Genomic DNA, 13,872 nt, shown 5'->3' with positions numbered 1-13,872 from the left:
GGGGCGAGGTAACCGCAGACTCCCGGCTCCACAGCGAGCTGTAGCTGTAGCCACGACAGCAGTAACGGTGCCCTCGGGCATGGGAGGCGGTGCCCGGGGCTCTGCAGCCTCAGCCTGCGCGGGGCAGTGCAGTCAGCTCTGGCCGGGTGAGAAGGGCATAGGGTGGTGAGGACAGGACACTTTGTCATATAAAACCCAACGCGGTTGGGAACCGCGGATGCAATCTTGGAAATTTGGCCAGCTGCCCTCTAATAGCTACAGAGCTGTCAAATGCGAGGAGGAGGGAGAGGTTATTTCTGTTGTCATCTCGGGAGTCAGAAGTAGCAGAACCCAGGGGGAGGATGTCAGGCAAGCGGCCTTGGCCGCCAGCTTCAGCCCACAGGGCCCCAGGCAGGGATGCGCTGACGTTCCGCGGGCGGAGCGGAGGAGAGCTGCACGGGGCGGGGGTGCCGAGGTACCTGCAGCGGAGCTGCCCACACCCCCCTCCAACCCGCAGATGACGGCAGCGACCCCCGGCGCGAGGCGCCACCCGGCGCGGACCCCAGGGAGTACTGCATGTCAGACCGCGACATCGTGGAGGTGGTGCGCACCGAGTACGTGTACACGCGGCCCCCGCCCTGGTCCGACACGCTGCCCACCATCCACGTGGTGACGCCCACCTACAGCCGCCCGGTGCAGAAGGCTGAGCTCACGCGCTTGGCCAACACGCTGCTGCACGTGCCCAACCTGCACTGGCTGGTGGTGGAGGATGCGCCGCGCCGCACGCCGCTGACCGCGCGCCTCCTGCGCGACACCGGCCTCAACTACACGCACCTGCACGTGGAGACGCCGCGCAACTACAAGCTGCGCGGGGACGCGCGCGACCCGCGCATCCCGCGCGGCACCATGCAGCGCAACCTGGCCCTGCGCTGGCTGCGTGAGACCTTCCCGCGCAACGCCAGCCAGCCCGGCGTCGTGTACTTCGCGGACGACGACAACACCTACAGCCTGGAGCTCTTCGAGGAGGTGCGCTCCGTGCAAGCGTGGGGACCCAGGGAGCGCGGGGAACCTGGCGCGGCCTGCAGCCCCCACTGGCGAAGGGGGAGGAGATCGGCGGCGACCGTAGCCCTGGCCTCCGGGCACTGTCTGCACGAGGGCTTCCAGTGGGGGGACAGGCAAAGGGGGTTCCCTGTCGACGCTGCGAGTGTCCTCGGGTCTGGGAGTCACGACAGTGGGGGAAGGGAAGGAGTCATTTCAGACTCTAAACAGGGGAGACAGAAGTTTCGCAGCAAGGGGCGGAGGGCAGGTCACGTGACAAGGCGAGTATCAGCTGGTTGGGGGCGTGGCCTTGCGCACAGCCCACGCACGCTCCTCCGCGGACGCCCACCCCGCGCGGCCCGGGCGCCCTGACTCTTCTCCTCCCGTAGATGCGCAGCACCAGGCGCGTGTCCGTGTGGCCTGTAGCCTTCGTCGGCGGCCTTCGGTACGAGGCCCCGAGGGTCAATGGGGCCGGGAAGGTGGTCGGCTGGAAGACTGTGTTCGACCCCCACCGGCCGTTTGCAATAGACATGGCGGGATTTGCGGTCAACCTGCGGCTCATCCTGCAGCGAAGCCAGGCCTACTTCAAGCTTCGCGGCGTGAAGGGAGGCTACCAGGAAAGCAGCCTCCTGAGAGAACTTGTCACCCTCAGTGACCTGGAGCCCAAGGCAGCCAACTGCACCAAGGTAAGACCCTCAGCAGAGCTGACAGCTGTAATGCAAGCTTTCTCCAGCCCACAGAGCCCTCCCTCTAGATCAGGGAGAAGGAAATAGGGCCCCAAACAGCCTGCGAAGGAGAACCAGCCTCCCAAGACAGCAGGGTTTTTTTGTTTGTTTTTTGTTTTTCCGGTACGCGGGCCTCTCACTGTCGTGGCCTCTCCCGTTGCGGAGCACAGGCTCCGGACGCGCAGGCTCAGCGGCCATGGCTCACGGGCCCAGCCGCTCCGCGGCACGTGGGATCCTCCCGGACCGGGGCACGAACCCGTGTCCCCCGCATCGGCAGGCGGACTCTCAACCACTGCGCCGCCAGGGAAGCCCAAGATGGCAGTTTATCGCCCTTCAGGAGCCACGCTGATGGCAGGTGGGGGACCTGAGAGGGGCGACCGGCGAGACGGAGCCCAGGACTGAATCCCTCCCTCACCTCAAAGCAGCTGGGCTCCATGACCCTCCTGCCAGACACACCTCCATGTGTGCACACACACGGGCACACATATACATATGCATGTGCACACATGCATGGAACATACATGGGCATGCATATGCACAACACAGGCACACGTATACATGTGTTCGTGCATGCAAATGCACGTACATGTACACACACACACACACACACACACACACACACACATACATATACATGCTGCTTCTAGTTTGGACTTCTCCAGCCAGGGCCTGGGCTGTCACTTAGCTGAGCTGAAGGTCCCAGAACTCTCTCCCTCTGGACCCATCAGGAAATGCCGGGGAGAATGAGAAGCAAGAGGAAATTTTGAGACCTGTTTGTCTCTTTTCTGTAGCTGTAGACTTTGTTTCCAACTGATATTTTGAATGCAGCCTATGTACAAAAGGCAAGAATGAGGGGGTAGGTAGAAATAAAGAACAATGGAGAAAATCTTGCTGGAACAAGGGCAGAAGGGGAGGGGGCAGGGGTGGGAGGGCAAGGTCAGGGGCCTCTGCCCCATGTGGTCTCATGTCTCTAAACACACAGATCCTGGTCTGGCACACACGGACTGAGAAGCCGGTGCTGGTGAATGAGGGGAAAAAAGGCTTCACTGACCCCATGGTGGAGATCTGAGCCCCAGGACACAGGTAGGGGCATGCAGGCAGGTGACACACCGGGCGGGCCACCCAAGCTTGGATGCAGAGTAAATCTGCCAAGGCTTTTCCTCTTAGTCTTTAATTGTGAAGGTCAGAGCAAATGCCCCGTGGAGTGGAGGAGGCATAGCTGAAGTTGACAGGAGCCAGCCTCCCCCCATGGCTGGGTGGTTCTACCACCAGCTGCTTGCAAGGCCTCACCTTCCAGGCACCGCCTGGTGACAGCTCTCTGTCATCACCACTGTTACCCTGGCTACCAGCCGGTCCCCTTATGAGGCGCTGCTGCGTGGCGCCGCCCAGGCTCTGTCTCCTGCACGTTCCTCTGTCCTGGTGAAAGCGTGGACCCAGGAGCCTGGCCTGACACTCAAGCTACCACTTTCCTCAGTTTGACGTTTCTTTCTGCAGGCCTCAGTTTCTCCGTCTGCAGAATGGGTTGTTGAGGCACCAGGAACAGTCTGGCACATAAGAAGTCCTGCCTACGTGTTGCTATTTTTATTTGATTTTTTTTGGCCGAGCCATGCAGCATGCAAGATCTTAGTTCCCCAACCAGGGATCGAACCTATGCCCACTGCAGTGAAAGCACAGAGTCCTAACCACTGGACCGCCAGGGAAGTCCCTTTATTTGGTTAAAACCCTGTATTGAAGTAGGTCACAGGCTCCACCTATGTCTTAGAGGCAAAGGAATGAGGCTGAGTAAAGCTGAAGTGAATTGTGCCAGGTGATTGGCAAAGCCAGGAATTTTCTATGAGCTTCTCTGTGACCTCATCAGAGGTGGGAGCTCAAGACAGTGGGACACACCTCTGTCCTCTGGCCTTGGAGTCAGGCTGCAGCTTCTGTATCACCTGGGCAATGGCCCTGCCCACAGGGGACCACAGGGGGTCTGCTTATCTTGTTCCCCGAACGTAGAAAATCACCTCAGTCGCTGCCGCTGAGACTGTGTCGGGACAGAGCATCACTCCCTGCCTCTCCTGCTCCCTCGGTGGGGACCTGGGGGTGGGCTCTGCGGAGCCCCTGGGTGACGCTTCGGGGGCCCAGGATCCAGCGGCTCCCTCACGCCTCCTGTATTCTCCCCCCCCTCACAGGAGCCCCCTTCTCAGACCTGCTCCTGGCCACCTGTGCTCCCCACGCGGTGGTCCCCCCAAGGCGGACTCCTGTGGAATCGCCGTCATCCTCCTTCTACTCTGGGGCCTTCAGAGAGACCAGCCTGATGCCAGGACAAAGGACAGAGACCCTAAAGCACAGATACCCCAGACCTGTTCTGTTCCATTTGCCCTGGCAGGGCCGGCCGGGCCAGACACCATGGGCCCCGAGCCCGGGAGCGATGCCAGGCTGGGAGGGGGCGAAAGACCCCGGCAGTCCGGCAGAGGGCTCCCCGGCTCCCCCTCGAGGCCCCGTGACCACACAGGACACCTGGCCAGGGACTGCGGAAGACAGCAAGCGGCCCCCGCCCCCGGCGTCAGGAACGAGCTGCTCCGGGAGATGCAGCCCCTCCGGGGCCGGCTTTCCTCTGGCTCCCGCTCGGAGTCCGCGTAAGGCCGTCTGTGCTCCCGGCAGGCGGCCAGCCCTGTGTGCGGGGAGTCAGGCTGCCGGCGGGCCGCCCACCCCCCATACCTCAACCTCCCGGAGGGAGCAGAGCGCCTTCCCCGGCTCTCGTCCCAGCGCGAGGAAGGAGCTGGGCCCTCGACCCAGCACAGGGTATAGGCCGCACGGCACCTCCCCAACGCCCACTGGGCCCCGGGCCCCTCGCCTGGGCTGGGACTGGGGACGCAGGAGCCCCCGACCCAGAGCCGTGAGAACCACAGGCCTCGGGGGCTCGAGGGAGCAGGTGGGCCAGGAAGAGAGAGGAGAGGCCCGGGCGGTCCCAGGGCTCCCCCCGATTTAGCAAAGGGATTTACAGAAGGGGCAGAGATGACCTGGACCCTGAGGGCAGGATGCCTGAGCACACACTGCGTTGGAGATCATGCGATCCACACACCAGTGGGAAGGAGAACCTCCCTTCTCCCTGAACCGGGGGCCCGAAGAGCAAGCCGGCCTCACGTCCAGCCGCCGCCCCTCCGCCCCAGAGAAGGAACCGTGCGCGGCCCTCAGCCAGGAGGAGAGGTGCCTGAGGTCTCCCTGGCTTCTCGACGGGGCTGGCCCTCCGCCGCTCTCCACTCACGCTCCTGAGCCTTGGAAGCACAATTTTCCTCCCCCGTGGAGGCAGAGGAGGGGCCTGAGCCCGCTGAACAGGTGTTTACTTTTAACCGCTAACAGCCCCCCTCCGCGTAGACTCACGGGACGGGCCTGCGGGTCACAGAGCGACCACTCCTGGGTGCGTGGGCAGCGGGCCGCAGCCCGGCGACCTGACGTCCACGGAGGAGTATCGGCGGCCCGTTTTGACGTGCGTTTAACTCCTCACCGTTGGGACGAAACCTTCGAGGGAGGGCGCACGTCCCTGAGGGCCCCGCAGGACGTCCCACACGCACGGTTGCCTGGGAACCAAGTAGGTGGCGGGGAGGGGAGGGTGGGCGAGGACGGGCGCCATCAAGCGAGTGAACTCCCGCGGGGTACTGCACGGCCTCGCTCGCCGGGACCAGCCCCAAACGCGGGGTCCGCTTGGCCGGGCTTGGGCCACCTTGGCCCGAAACCCAGGGCTCGTTTTCAGGAAATTTGATAATGAACGACAACATGGGTTCCTCTTTTTTTTTTTTTTTGGCAGATGCTAGTTCTATTGTTTTCACCTAATATCCTCTCTTAGCTGCATGTGTATTTATTTGTAATTATAACCCTGATGGGCTGCAGCTTTCACCTTCATTGGGAATGAGTTTGCTATGAATCAGAATTGGGTCCGTGGCTAGTTTGTTTTCCAAACGCAGTCTGTTCCCCGCTCCCCCCTGCACGGGAGCGAGGTGGGGGCCGGAGTCCGGAGGACAGAGACGGGGAGGGTGGAGCCCCCAGGCTGCACTGTCGGGTCTGTTTTAATTTAACTGTATTTAATTTTTTTTGAGATTAAAAGTCAAATATGGTTTTTAACAGTCCTAATCCTCCTCAGCCCTGCCTTGTTTTTCCTCATTCATTTAACCGTCCAACCTGTACTCTCAGGTGCCTTGGGGGGACACGCATTGTTCCCGGCACAGCACAGGGCCCTGGAAGCCGAAGCTCTGCCTGCCCGGGGCCGCCTTCTCCGGGGAGGACGCAGATGCACGGAGCCAGGGCGCTCCGGGGAGCCGTCGTCAGTTCCCAGGTGACGGAGGAGGCAAGCGGGGCCGAGTGCAGCTCGGGAGGTGCTGGCGCCCCACCTGGGCCGTCAGAAAGGCCTCCCTGGCCAGGTGGCCTCCGAGCAGACGCGCAGAGAACTGGGTCCGGGAAAGAGCAGCTCCCCCCGCGGGAGGGCGCTTAGCTAACAGGCCCCTGGGGGCGGGGGGGGGGTCACACGTGGGAGCAGGGGGCACAGACACTCTGCTCTGGAACCAGGGCGAAGCTTGCAGCTAGGGAGTGAAAGAGAGGCAGGCTGTCGCAGGGAGCGTCTGGAGCAGAGGACGGACCCGGTCTAACCGGCCTTTTAGAAGAATCGCTCGCTTCCTGTGTTGCCAACAAACAGGACACGGGCGGGCGGCCCGAGGTGCAGCCCTGACGAGAGGGCAGCGGGTAGGCTCTGGACGCGGGTCAGGGGTTTGCTGATGGGCTGGACGTGAGGTGCGAGTACAGCCACGAGTAACCAAGACAGAGCAGAACTGTGTCCGCCGCTCCGGGCAGACTGCAGGGGACAACGCGACAGTGAGCTTGGGGTCATGTGCTTGTTACACTCACAGGAGAGGTGAGTGGACGGTGGTGCCTGGAGCCCCGAGGGACGAACGTGAGAGAGGACGAGCGTGGAGACTGCTGCCAAGGCCCGTGAGCGAGGCCTCCACGCCAAGTGAGGGCGGAGGCGGCCTGGGAGCAGCCTGAGACGCCCAGCACTTAAGAGTCCGGGGTGATGAGGAGGGCACTCCCTGCCAAGGTGCTTGGACAGGAAGCTGGGGTCACTGGGCAGGCAGGTTGGCCCACGGACCTCACCCAGGAAGGGCCGTGCGTCTGCGAGCAGGTGGGTGCGGAAAAGCAACGCCGGGGGACTCGTCATCACACAGGTGGCGTCACCCTGAGTCTTTGAAACCCCAGCTCCGTGCACGCTCCCCAGCGGAAGCCCCCCATGGCGCTTCGTGGGACGCGGCATAAGCCGGGCAGGGTGGCTCGGCGCCCAGGCTGGCCCCGTCCACACAGCCCGCTCTCACCGCTGAGCCGCGGGCTCCCCGTTCAAGGCGGCACAGGAAGAGCTGGTGAGTTTGGACGAGATCAGGGACTGGGACCCCCAGCCATGGTCCACCAGGTTCGCGTCAACAAGCTCCACTTCTCTGTCCCCAGCGGGACCCTCGGGCCCAGCCCCCCGTGACCGTCTGCCCTTTACCCGGCTCCGCTCTTCGGCCCAGGAGCTGCGCACCACTGCCCCCGTGCAGACCCCTCCCAAGCCAAGCACGGGCTCGCGGCGCTGCTGGGAGGCTCTCAGCCTGCTGTTCCCCCAAACGGTCCCCACTCCCGGCGGGATCTGCTCTTGCACTGGGGCTGTGATTGGAGATCGTCCGCATGCGGCAGGAGGACCCAGACGCCGCTGCGGAGGCACACTCGGCGCACGTGCCGCTCCTGGCCACCCAACACGGCCCCACCCTGCCCACCGCACCCGAACGGCCGAGTTTCTGTCGACGCGGCGACAGCCGGGCTAACCGAGAGCCCGGCCCGGGCGACGTCGGAGAAACACCACCGAGGAGGATCAGCTGCAACTCTGTGGCTTTACCGCAATTCAAGGCAGCGAACCTGAGCCCAAACACGGGACTCATCCCGTGGGGGCTCGTCCGGGGTCTGGACGGACAACTGGAAGGAAGGCTGACCCCTCCCGCCGCCTGGCCCAGGGCCTCCCGGACCCTCCGGAGCAGCTGCCTCTCTCCCGGGCTGACACTGCCCCTCGCGGAATGAGGGAAACACGCTGTCTCGGGAGGTAGGGCCCAGCGTTCCTGACCGTCAGAGACGATCCGAGTGGTGTGGAAGAGGGCCGGGGTCCCTCCACCGGACCGACTTCCTCCCTGGATGGTGGAGAAGGCTGGCCAAGGTGCCCCCACCCTCCACAAATGGTCATGCGCCCCCCCCCCGGGCTCAGAAACAGGGCCCACAGAGACACTCAGAGGAGCAGGCTGTCCAGGAGCTGTGCCCCACTCACCCCCACGGGGGGACGGGTCCCAGCCAGACCCTCCATCCCACCCGCGGGAGCAGCGAAGTCGGACGGCAGCAGCCACAGAGCCGGGCAGCTCTTCGGGGAGGGGCCCTCCCTCGCCCCCAACTCGCTTCTCCGGTTCTGCAGGGGAGGGTCCGGACTGCAGCCGAGGGCAGGGCCAGGGCCTGGCTCCCGAGGGGCGGGACAGAGGAAGCAGCCCCAGGCCGGCCCGCGGTCAGTCGGGAGGGCCTGCTGCTGCCGCGCCAGGAGGCCTGGGGGCTGCTCAGTTCATGTACCGAGCCGGCCCAGGGAGGGCGTTTCCGTGAACTGTATCGCCGGACCCGCCATCCCCTCCTCGAAGACGATGACCTGGGGGAAACGGCCAGTCTGTCTCGGAGCCAGATCGGGCCCGCTCAGAACTTCTGTCCTCTCCGGCCCGCCAGGGGCCCCCGGAGAGACACCGTGATACAGGGAGGGCAGGGGTAAGAAGGGGCCCCAGGAAAAGTGCTCCCACCTGGTTGAGGCCTTGGTCCAACCAGACACCTGGGAGGTAGAGGGTCTCCTGGGGCCCGATGTTCCAGTAGCGTCCAAGGTTTTGGCCGTTGATGAATACAACCCCCTTCTCCCAGCCCTTTAAGCAGAGGAAGGGAGGTGTCAGTTGACCACATAAGCCACCGAACACAGAGTCACACGGGAGGCAGCGGCGCACGCAGGCCCTGAGCTCTCCTCTCAGCTTCCCGGGGACCAGGCTGGTTCCAACAGCTGCCGGATAACGGCCGGGGAGCTCCGGATCCCGTTCCCTTTAGCGCTGAGCCCCGGCAGGGCCCCCAGGCTCAGACTGGACCGCCAGAGCCGGGACCCGGGAAGCCCACCAGGCGGCCCCTCTGCTCTGACCCCTCCCCCACCCAGGGTGGCCACGACGGAGACCCCCGGGGCACACGTGGCGTGGGGGGGCTCCAGGAGGCCAAGCACCAGGCTGGGGCCCAAGGAGCGGAGCCCAGAGCACCTGGCAGGCGGGGCTACAAACCTCCAGCTTCACAAAGGTGTCACAGGGGGAGAGGGAGACCCACAGCGGCCCCAAGAAGAAAGCAGGGAGCTCGGGCGCGTCGGGGACAGGGTTCCACTTGTCTGCGTGGAACCTATGGGCAGGACAGAAGATGAGGGTGGGGGGGGCGCCTTCGTGGGCCCTCCCCGCCCTGTGAACCGGCACAGCGGCGGCAGCCGGGGGCGGGGGTGGGGGAGCGCTCGGGCTCCGGCTCTCGGGCCGTGCAGGAAGGGCGCGGGGCGGGCACCAAGCCTGGGGCAGCCCCGGCCTCCTGGCTCCCCTGCAGGCCGTCAGCTGCTCCCACGCTGCACAGGGCAGGACCCACCTCTGAAAGAAGCTCTTCTTCATATCCAGGCTGTAGATTTTGAAATTTTTCAGGGGAGAATCATTCAGATAGATATTTCCGATTAAACCTGTGGGGACGAGGCAGAGACGCTGAGCGAGGCCGACGGTGGGGGGGACGGCGGATTCGCCGGCTGGGCGCATACACGGAACGTTTCTGGAAAGTGTGCAGGGAAGGAGGCGCCCGAGGGCAGTGTCGGCCTCTGGCCCCTGAGAGGGGGACGCTCCCTTTTGGGGGCTGAGAATTCCAACACCATGAAAGGAGGCCAAGAGGACACGTGTGATCAAGAGGTCACAGCGGCTCCAGCCTAGCTTCGAGGTCTGTTCAGTGGAGTCCCAGACAAAACAGACTAGTAACTCAGCCAGAAATCTTCTACACAAGCCAGCATTAAAGGTTTTTTTTTCAACTATTTAAACTGTGAACACACAGCACCATAGCCAGGACACCCAAGGCTAAGGCACTGCACACACCTGAACAGTGACTTCCCAGCACCTCAGGGTGGGACCCACTGGATGTGCTGCGTCCTCTCGGTCACAGAGCTGCTGAGTCGCCAGATTGGGAACCCGGACAGGCTGGGTGCGTTCAGAGGGCTGCAGACCCTCCTGAACTGCAGGTGCAGGTGTAGGGGGTGCACACGGCTCTGGAGACGAGGTCTGTGACTTGTGAACCCTGAACCCTTCCAGAGGACAGGAGTGCACACCCCCGGCAGGGCCTGCGACAGGGCAGGCCGCCATCCCCTCTGCCCCCAGAACAGAGGAAGCGAGGGCGGCCAGGGCCACGAGCTCCTTGGGGAAGAAGCTGAGACCCAGGGAGGAACCAGGGGGCTTTCAGGGGAGGGGGGCGGAGGGGAGGGGAAGCACACTGAGGTCCTTCTGGAAGGGCACGTTCCCAGGACACAGGAAGTCCCCAGGGCTGGGCCAAATCACTTCCCCGAGGGGACAAAAGCAAACAGCCACGAGAGCTAGGAGGCCATCAGGCTTCCTCCAGGGTAGGATTTACTGCCCGAGGTCCTATTTCATAACTTACATAAAACCACCCATATTTTGGTAAATGATAAGAAAGAGGCAAGTTCAAGCAGAGGAGGTTTAGAGAGCCCGGCGGGACATCCCCAGCGGGGAGGGCCACCAAGAGCATGTTGTTCATGTACATCCTGTATCCTCCTCCCCACCACAGATGAGGTCACCAAGACGTTTCCAAGGTGGATCAAAAAACATTCAGTGTGAAGAACCAAGAAGGCACGGGTCCTATGCCACCTCCCTCCCGTGGCCTCCATGACCCCACCTCCCTCCCGTGGCCTCCGTGACCCCACCTCCATCCCGTGGCCGCCGTGACCCCACCTCCCTCCCGTGGCCACCGTGACCCCACCTCCCTCCCGTGGCCTCCGTGACCCCACCTCCCTCCCGTGGCCTCCATGACCCACCTCCGTCCAGTGGCCTCCATGACCCACCTCCCTCCAGTGGCCTCCATGACCCCACCTCCCTCCCGTGGCCTCCGTGACCCCACCTCCCTCCAGTGGCCTCCGGGACCCACCTCCCGCCGATGGGCCCCCATGGCCCCACCTACGGCACCAGCCTCCATGACCTGCAGGTGTTGCTGTGGAGAAGGGACAGCCACGCGTGTGCTGTGACCCACCTTTGCGCTGGTCGTCGATATTACTCCCATAGTTGACTCGCCCGCGATTCTCCACCAAGATCCTCAGCATCGTGAACCCCTGCTGGGAGCACAGAGGGTGCTGACGAAGCCTGATTCTGACCACTGGGTCACAGCTGCCCCTTGGGGTTTCTCTGTGGGGCCCCAGTTCTCCCTAAACTCTGAGGACGGGATGAGGGTCCCTGCTCATCAGAAAGCCATGCCCACCCCCAGCTCTGTGGCGGAGCAGCCCCCTCATCCAGGCCTCCCTCCAGGCCTCCCACCGCACCTGCCCGCGAGATGCCTGGCACTAGCAGGTGTTGTCCCAACCCCGGGACTAACCTGGACCAAGGGGATGACAATCTTCTTCCTCTTATAGTCCAGGAACCCTATGGAGACCGTGTTCACAAACACCTGCCAAAGGAGCAGACAAGACCCACCCGTGTCAGCAGGGGGGAGGCGTGGGGGTCCCTGCCGAGCGCTCAGAGGTGATGACACAGGGGCCGGAGTAAGCGAAGGCCCCAGGTTCCAGTGGGCAGCACGGCTGGCGAGGATGGGCCATCTCCGCACACGGGTGCTGCGCGTGAGAGCCTCAGGAGAGGGGTCTGCCGTGCGGTGGGCCACGGCAGTTCAGAGGGTCGCCCCTACCTGTCCCCGGTCCCGCACACAGGCACTGAGGATGCCAGAAGAGGTGATGGTGGTCTCGTACAGCGTGTACCCAAAAGACTGCCCGTTCCCCCCGTTTATCGGGAGGTTCTCCATGTTGACCGGCTTCTCCGAGGTGACCGGCTGCACAGACACAAGACAGGAGGCAGAGGCTCAGCACAGAGAGGCGGCCTTGCCTTCTGGGGGCGCGGGGAGCCGGCAGCCCCCACGGGGGTCAGCACGCGGGGGGAAGGGGCAGGGGTGGAACGTTTTTTCTATTTGACGACTTTTTTTTTTTTTGCGGTACGCGGGGCTCTCACTGCTGTGGCCTCTCCTGTTGTGGAGCACAGGCTCCGGACGTGCAGGCTCAGCGGCCATGGCTCACGGGCCCAGCCGCTCCGCGGCACGTGGGATCTTCCCAGACCGGGGCACAAACCCGTGTCCCCTGCATCGGCAGGCGGACTCCCAACCACTGCGCCACCAGGAAAGCCCTATTTGACTATTACACAATCAAGCTCCACAATCCTGAGTTTGGTTTCTCGTCACAGTCTGCAAGGCTCTCCAGGCTCTCGGGGACAGGGACGGAGGGCATGTGATAAGGACAGAAGGCAGGCTCTGCACGGTGGCCTCGGCGCTTTGTGACCAGCGTCATCTCTGCACCACGGCAGCCCTGAGTTGGCGCTGGGGGATGCGCCCCGCCTCCTCCCTCCCCTCTGCCTACTTCCCGCTGTGCTACCAGCCCCGCCTCTGGCTCCTTCCGTGCCTCCTGCTTCTCCTCCACGTGCGTCTGCCCTCTTTCCTCTGAGCTCTAAGGTTGGGGAGTGGAGCCCAAGGCAGTGGAGACCCGGTTTCCGCTTCCTCCGGGCCAGCCCGTCCTGCCAGCACACGCACCTCCTCCAGGTAGGGCAGGGCGTCCCACAGGGACAGGTATAAAGCTGGCACCACTGGCTCATACGCCGTCTTGGGAAGAAGGTCAGGTGGGGCAGGAAGAGGGGCCCCTGCAACACAAGCAGACGGCAGGGCCTTCCCAAAAGGACCCCAAGAGTCGTTGCACTTTCAGCGCGCCCCGCCCCAGCTCCTGCCCCGGCCCAGCAGAACAGGCCCCTCCCAGCCCGCCGAGACCCCGCCTTCCAAGGCGAGGCCAGGAGGCAGGTGGGCAGGGGCTTGCTCACATCCTCGGGAACCTCGACACCTAGGAGAGGGTGAAGCCGGCAAGACCCCAACTCGGAAGAGAACAGTCGCTCAGACTTGCCTGTCCTCGTTCCTGCACACGCACCACCTGGGGCTGAGGCGGGGGGTGAGGGGTAGCGGGGGGAGAGGAAGCAAGTCTCCCGCGGTCTCAGAGCAACAGCCAGCCGGCGCCCAGCGGGGCCCGCACCTGAGCGTGCGTGCAGGTACCTGAGACGGAGCCGAAGAACTCCCGGAGCCCTGTGTACTTGGCCGTGTAATCCCCGGCCTCCGTCAGCACCGCGTCATAGTCTGCAAGACACTAGCCGTGTCACGGGCCTCAGCTCCCAGGACAGCATTGTGGAGGCAAACAGAGACAGGAGGAGCTGGCGGGCCCCGGCGAGTTGGGAGGCAGAACACTCGATGTGAGCCGTCGGTCAAGATACCATACGCGCTGGACACAGCCGAATGCCCCCAAACTGCCCAGACCCCACATTCCAGGCAAGGGGCCAGGGTCACCTCATCCCAAGGCCCCGAGGAGGGGAGGGGCCACCCCCACGTGAGGGCCTTCCTCCCGGCCTGGGCCCCCCTCCCCTCCCCAGCTGGCATCCGAAGGCCCGGGCGCGTCTGCTGGCTTGTCTCCTACGGCCCTGGCAGCGTACAAGTGACCGTCCGGACAAAACCTTGCCTTCACATTAGAGGTGCCGGCCGCTAACCCCGAGGGGTGCCCCGCGAGAGCCCAGGCACGGGTGGTGGGGCTCCATGTCGGGGGTACTTGCCGTAGCTGGTGACGTCGGACTTGTAGTCCTGGAAGTGCACGGCGCCACCGAGGAAGCCAAAGTTGGTGCCACCGTGGAACATGTACAGGTTGATGGATGAGCCAGCATTGACGATGGCGGACACGGTTCTCAAAACTTCTGTGGGAGGAAAAGGGTGCACAGAGCTGGCGCCTGGGCCGCCGTGAGCCCGGTCCCCGCTCAGGGTCCGCCGC

General features: G+C 63.8%; 3 protein-coding genes across 7 annotated transcripts in view; 2 read left to right on the top strand and 1 right to left on the bottom strand.

The window, feature by feature from the left end:
* Nucleotides 1-5,852, top strand: part of B3GAT1 (beta-1,3-glucuronyltransferase 1) — a 29,055-nt gene extending 23,203 nt beyond the window's left edge. For all 4 annotated transcript variants that reach the window (XM_067039361.1, XM_067039363.1, XM_059070644.2 and 1 more), the window contains exons 4-7: nucleotides 497-1,005; nucleotides 1,407-1,703; nucleotides 2,725-2,825; nucleotides 3,914-5,852. In XM_067039361.1, coding sequence (XP_066895462.1) covers nucleotides 497-1,005; nucleotides 1,407-1,703; nucleotides 2,725-2,811 — 893 coding nt within the window. In that variant the 3' untranslated portion in view covers nucleotides 2,812-2,825; nucleotides 3,914-5,852. The remainder of the gene's footprint in view (nucleotides 1-496; nucleotides 1,006-1,406; nucleotides 1,704-2,724; nucleotides 2,826-3,913) is intronic.
* Nucleotides 4,792-6,604, top strand: LOC136794550 (uncharacterized). Its single transcript, XM_067039364.1, has 2 exons — nucleotides 4,792-5,313; nucleotides 5,913-6,604. The coding sequence occupies exons 1-2, from the start codon at nucleotides 4,792-4,794 to the stop codon at nucleotides 6,300-6,302; spliced, it is 912 nt and encodes a 303-aa protein (XP_066895465.1). The 3' UTR covers nucleotides 6,303-6,604.
* Nucleotides 6,605-7,619: 1,015 nt separating this feature from the next.
* Nucleotides 7,620-13,872, bottom strand: part of LOC131760389 (beta-galactosidase-1-like protein 2) — a 43,045-nt gene continuing 36,792 nt past the window's right edge. Inside the window, exons 10-19 of one of the 2 annotated variants that reach the window (XM_067039359.1) lie at nucleotides 13,661-13,798; nucleotides 13,113-13,193; nucleotides 12,606-12,712; nucleotides 11,718-11,858; nucleotides 11,412-11,483; nucleotides 11,073-11,151; nucleotides 9,423-9,510; nucleotides 9,080-9,191; nucleotides 8,567-8,683; nucleotides 7,620-8,421 (exon numbers count right to left, since the gene is read on the bottom strand). In XM_067039359.1, the coding sequence (XP_066895460.1) occupies nucleotides 8,341-8,421; nucleotides 8,567-8,683; nucleotides 9,080-9,191; nucleotides 9,423-9,510; nucleotides 11,073-11,151; nucleotides 11,412-11,483; nucleotides 11,718-11,858; nucleotides 12,606-12,712; nucleotides 13,113-13,193; nucleotides 13,661-13,798 (1,016 nt within the window). In that variant the 3' untranslated portion in view covers nucleotides 7,620-8,340. The remainder of the gene's footprint in view (nucleotides 8,422-8,566; nucleotides 8,684-9,079; nucleotides 9,192-9,422; nucleotides 9,511-11,072; nucleotides 11,152-11,411; nucleotides 11,484-11,717; nucleotides 11,859-12,605; nucleotides 12,713-13,112; nucleotides 13,194-13,660; nucleotides 13,799-13,872) is intronic. The other variant, XM_067039358.1, reaches the window with a different exon arrangement.

The sequence above is a fragment of the Kogia breviceps genome, chromosome 7 (genome assembly GCF_026419965.1).
Source record: "Kogia breviceps isolate mKogBre1 chromosome 7, mKogBre1 haplotype 1, whole genome shotgun sequence".
In the NCBI taxonomy this organism is placed as follows: domain Eukaryota; kingdom Metazoa; phylum Chordata; class Mammalia; order Artiodactyla; family Physeteridae; genus Kogia; species Kogia breviceps.
This window is presented reverse-complemented; position numbering and strand designations above follow the sequence as displayed.

Bases quoted from the DNA above. Each gene is read 5' to 3' on its own strand.
- LOC136794550 (XM_067039364.1), top strand. From the start codon at position 4,792: ATGCGATCCACACACCAGTGGGAAGGAGAACCTCCCTTCTCCCTGAAC. The intron at 5,314-5,912 runs GTAGGTGGCGGG...CTGTACTCTCAG, and splicing joins CACGGTTGCCTGGGAACCAA to GTGCCTTGGGGGGACACGCA.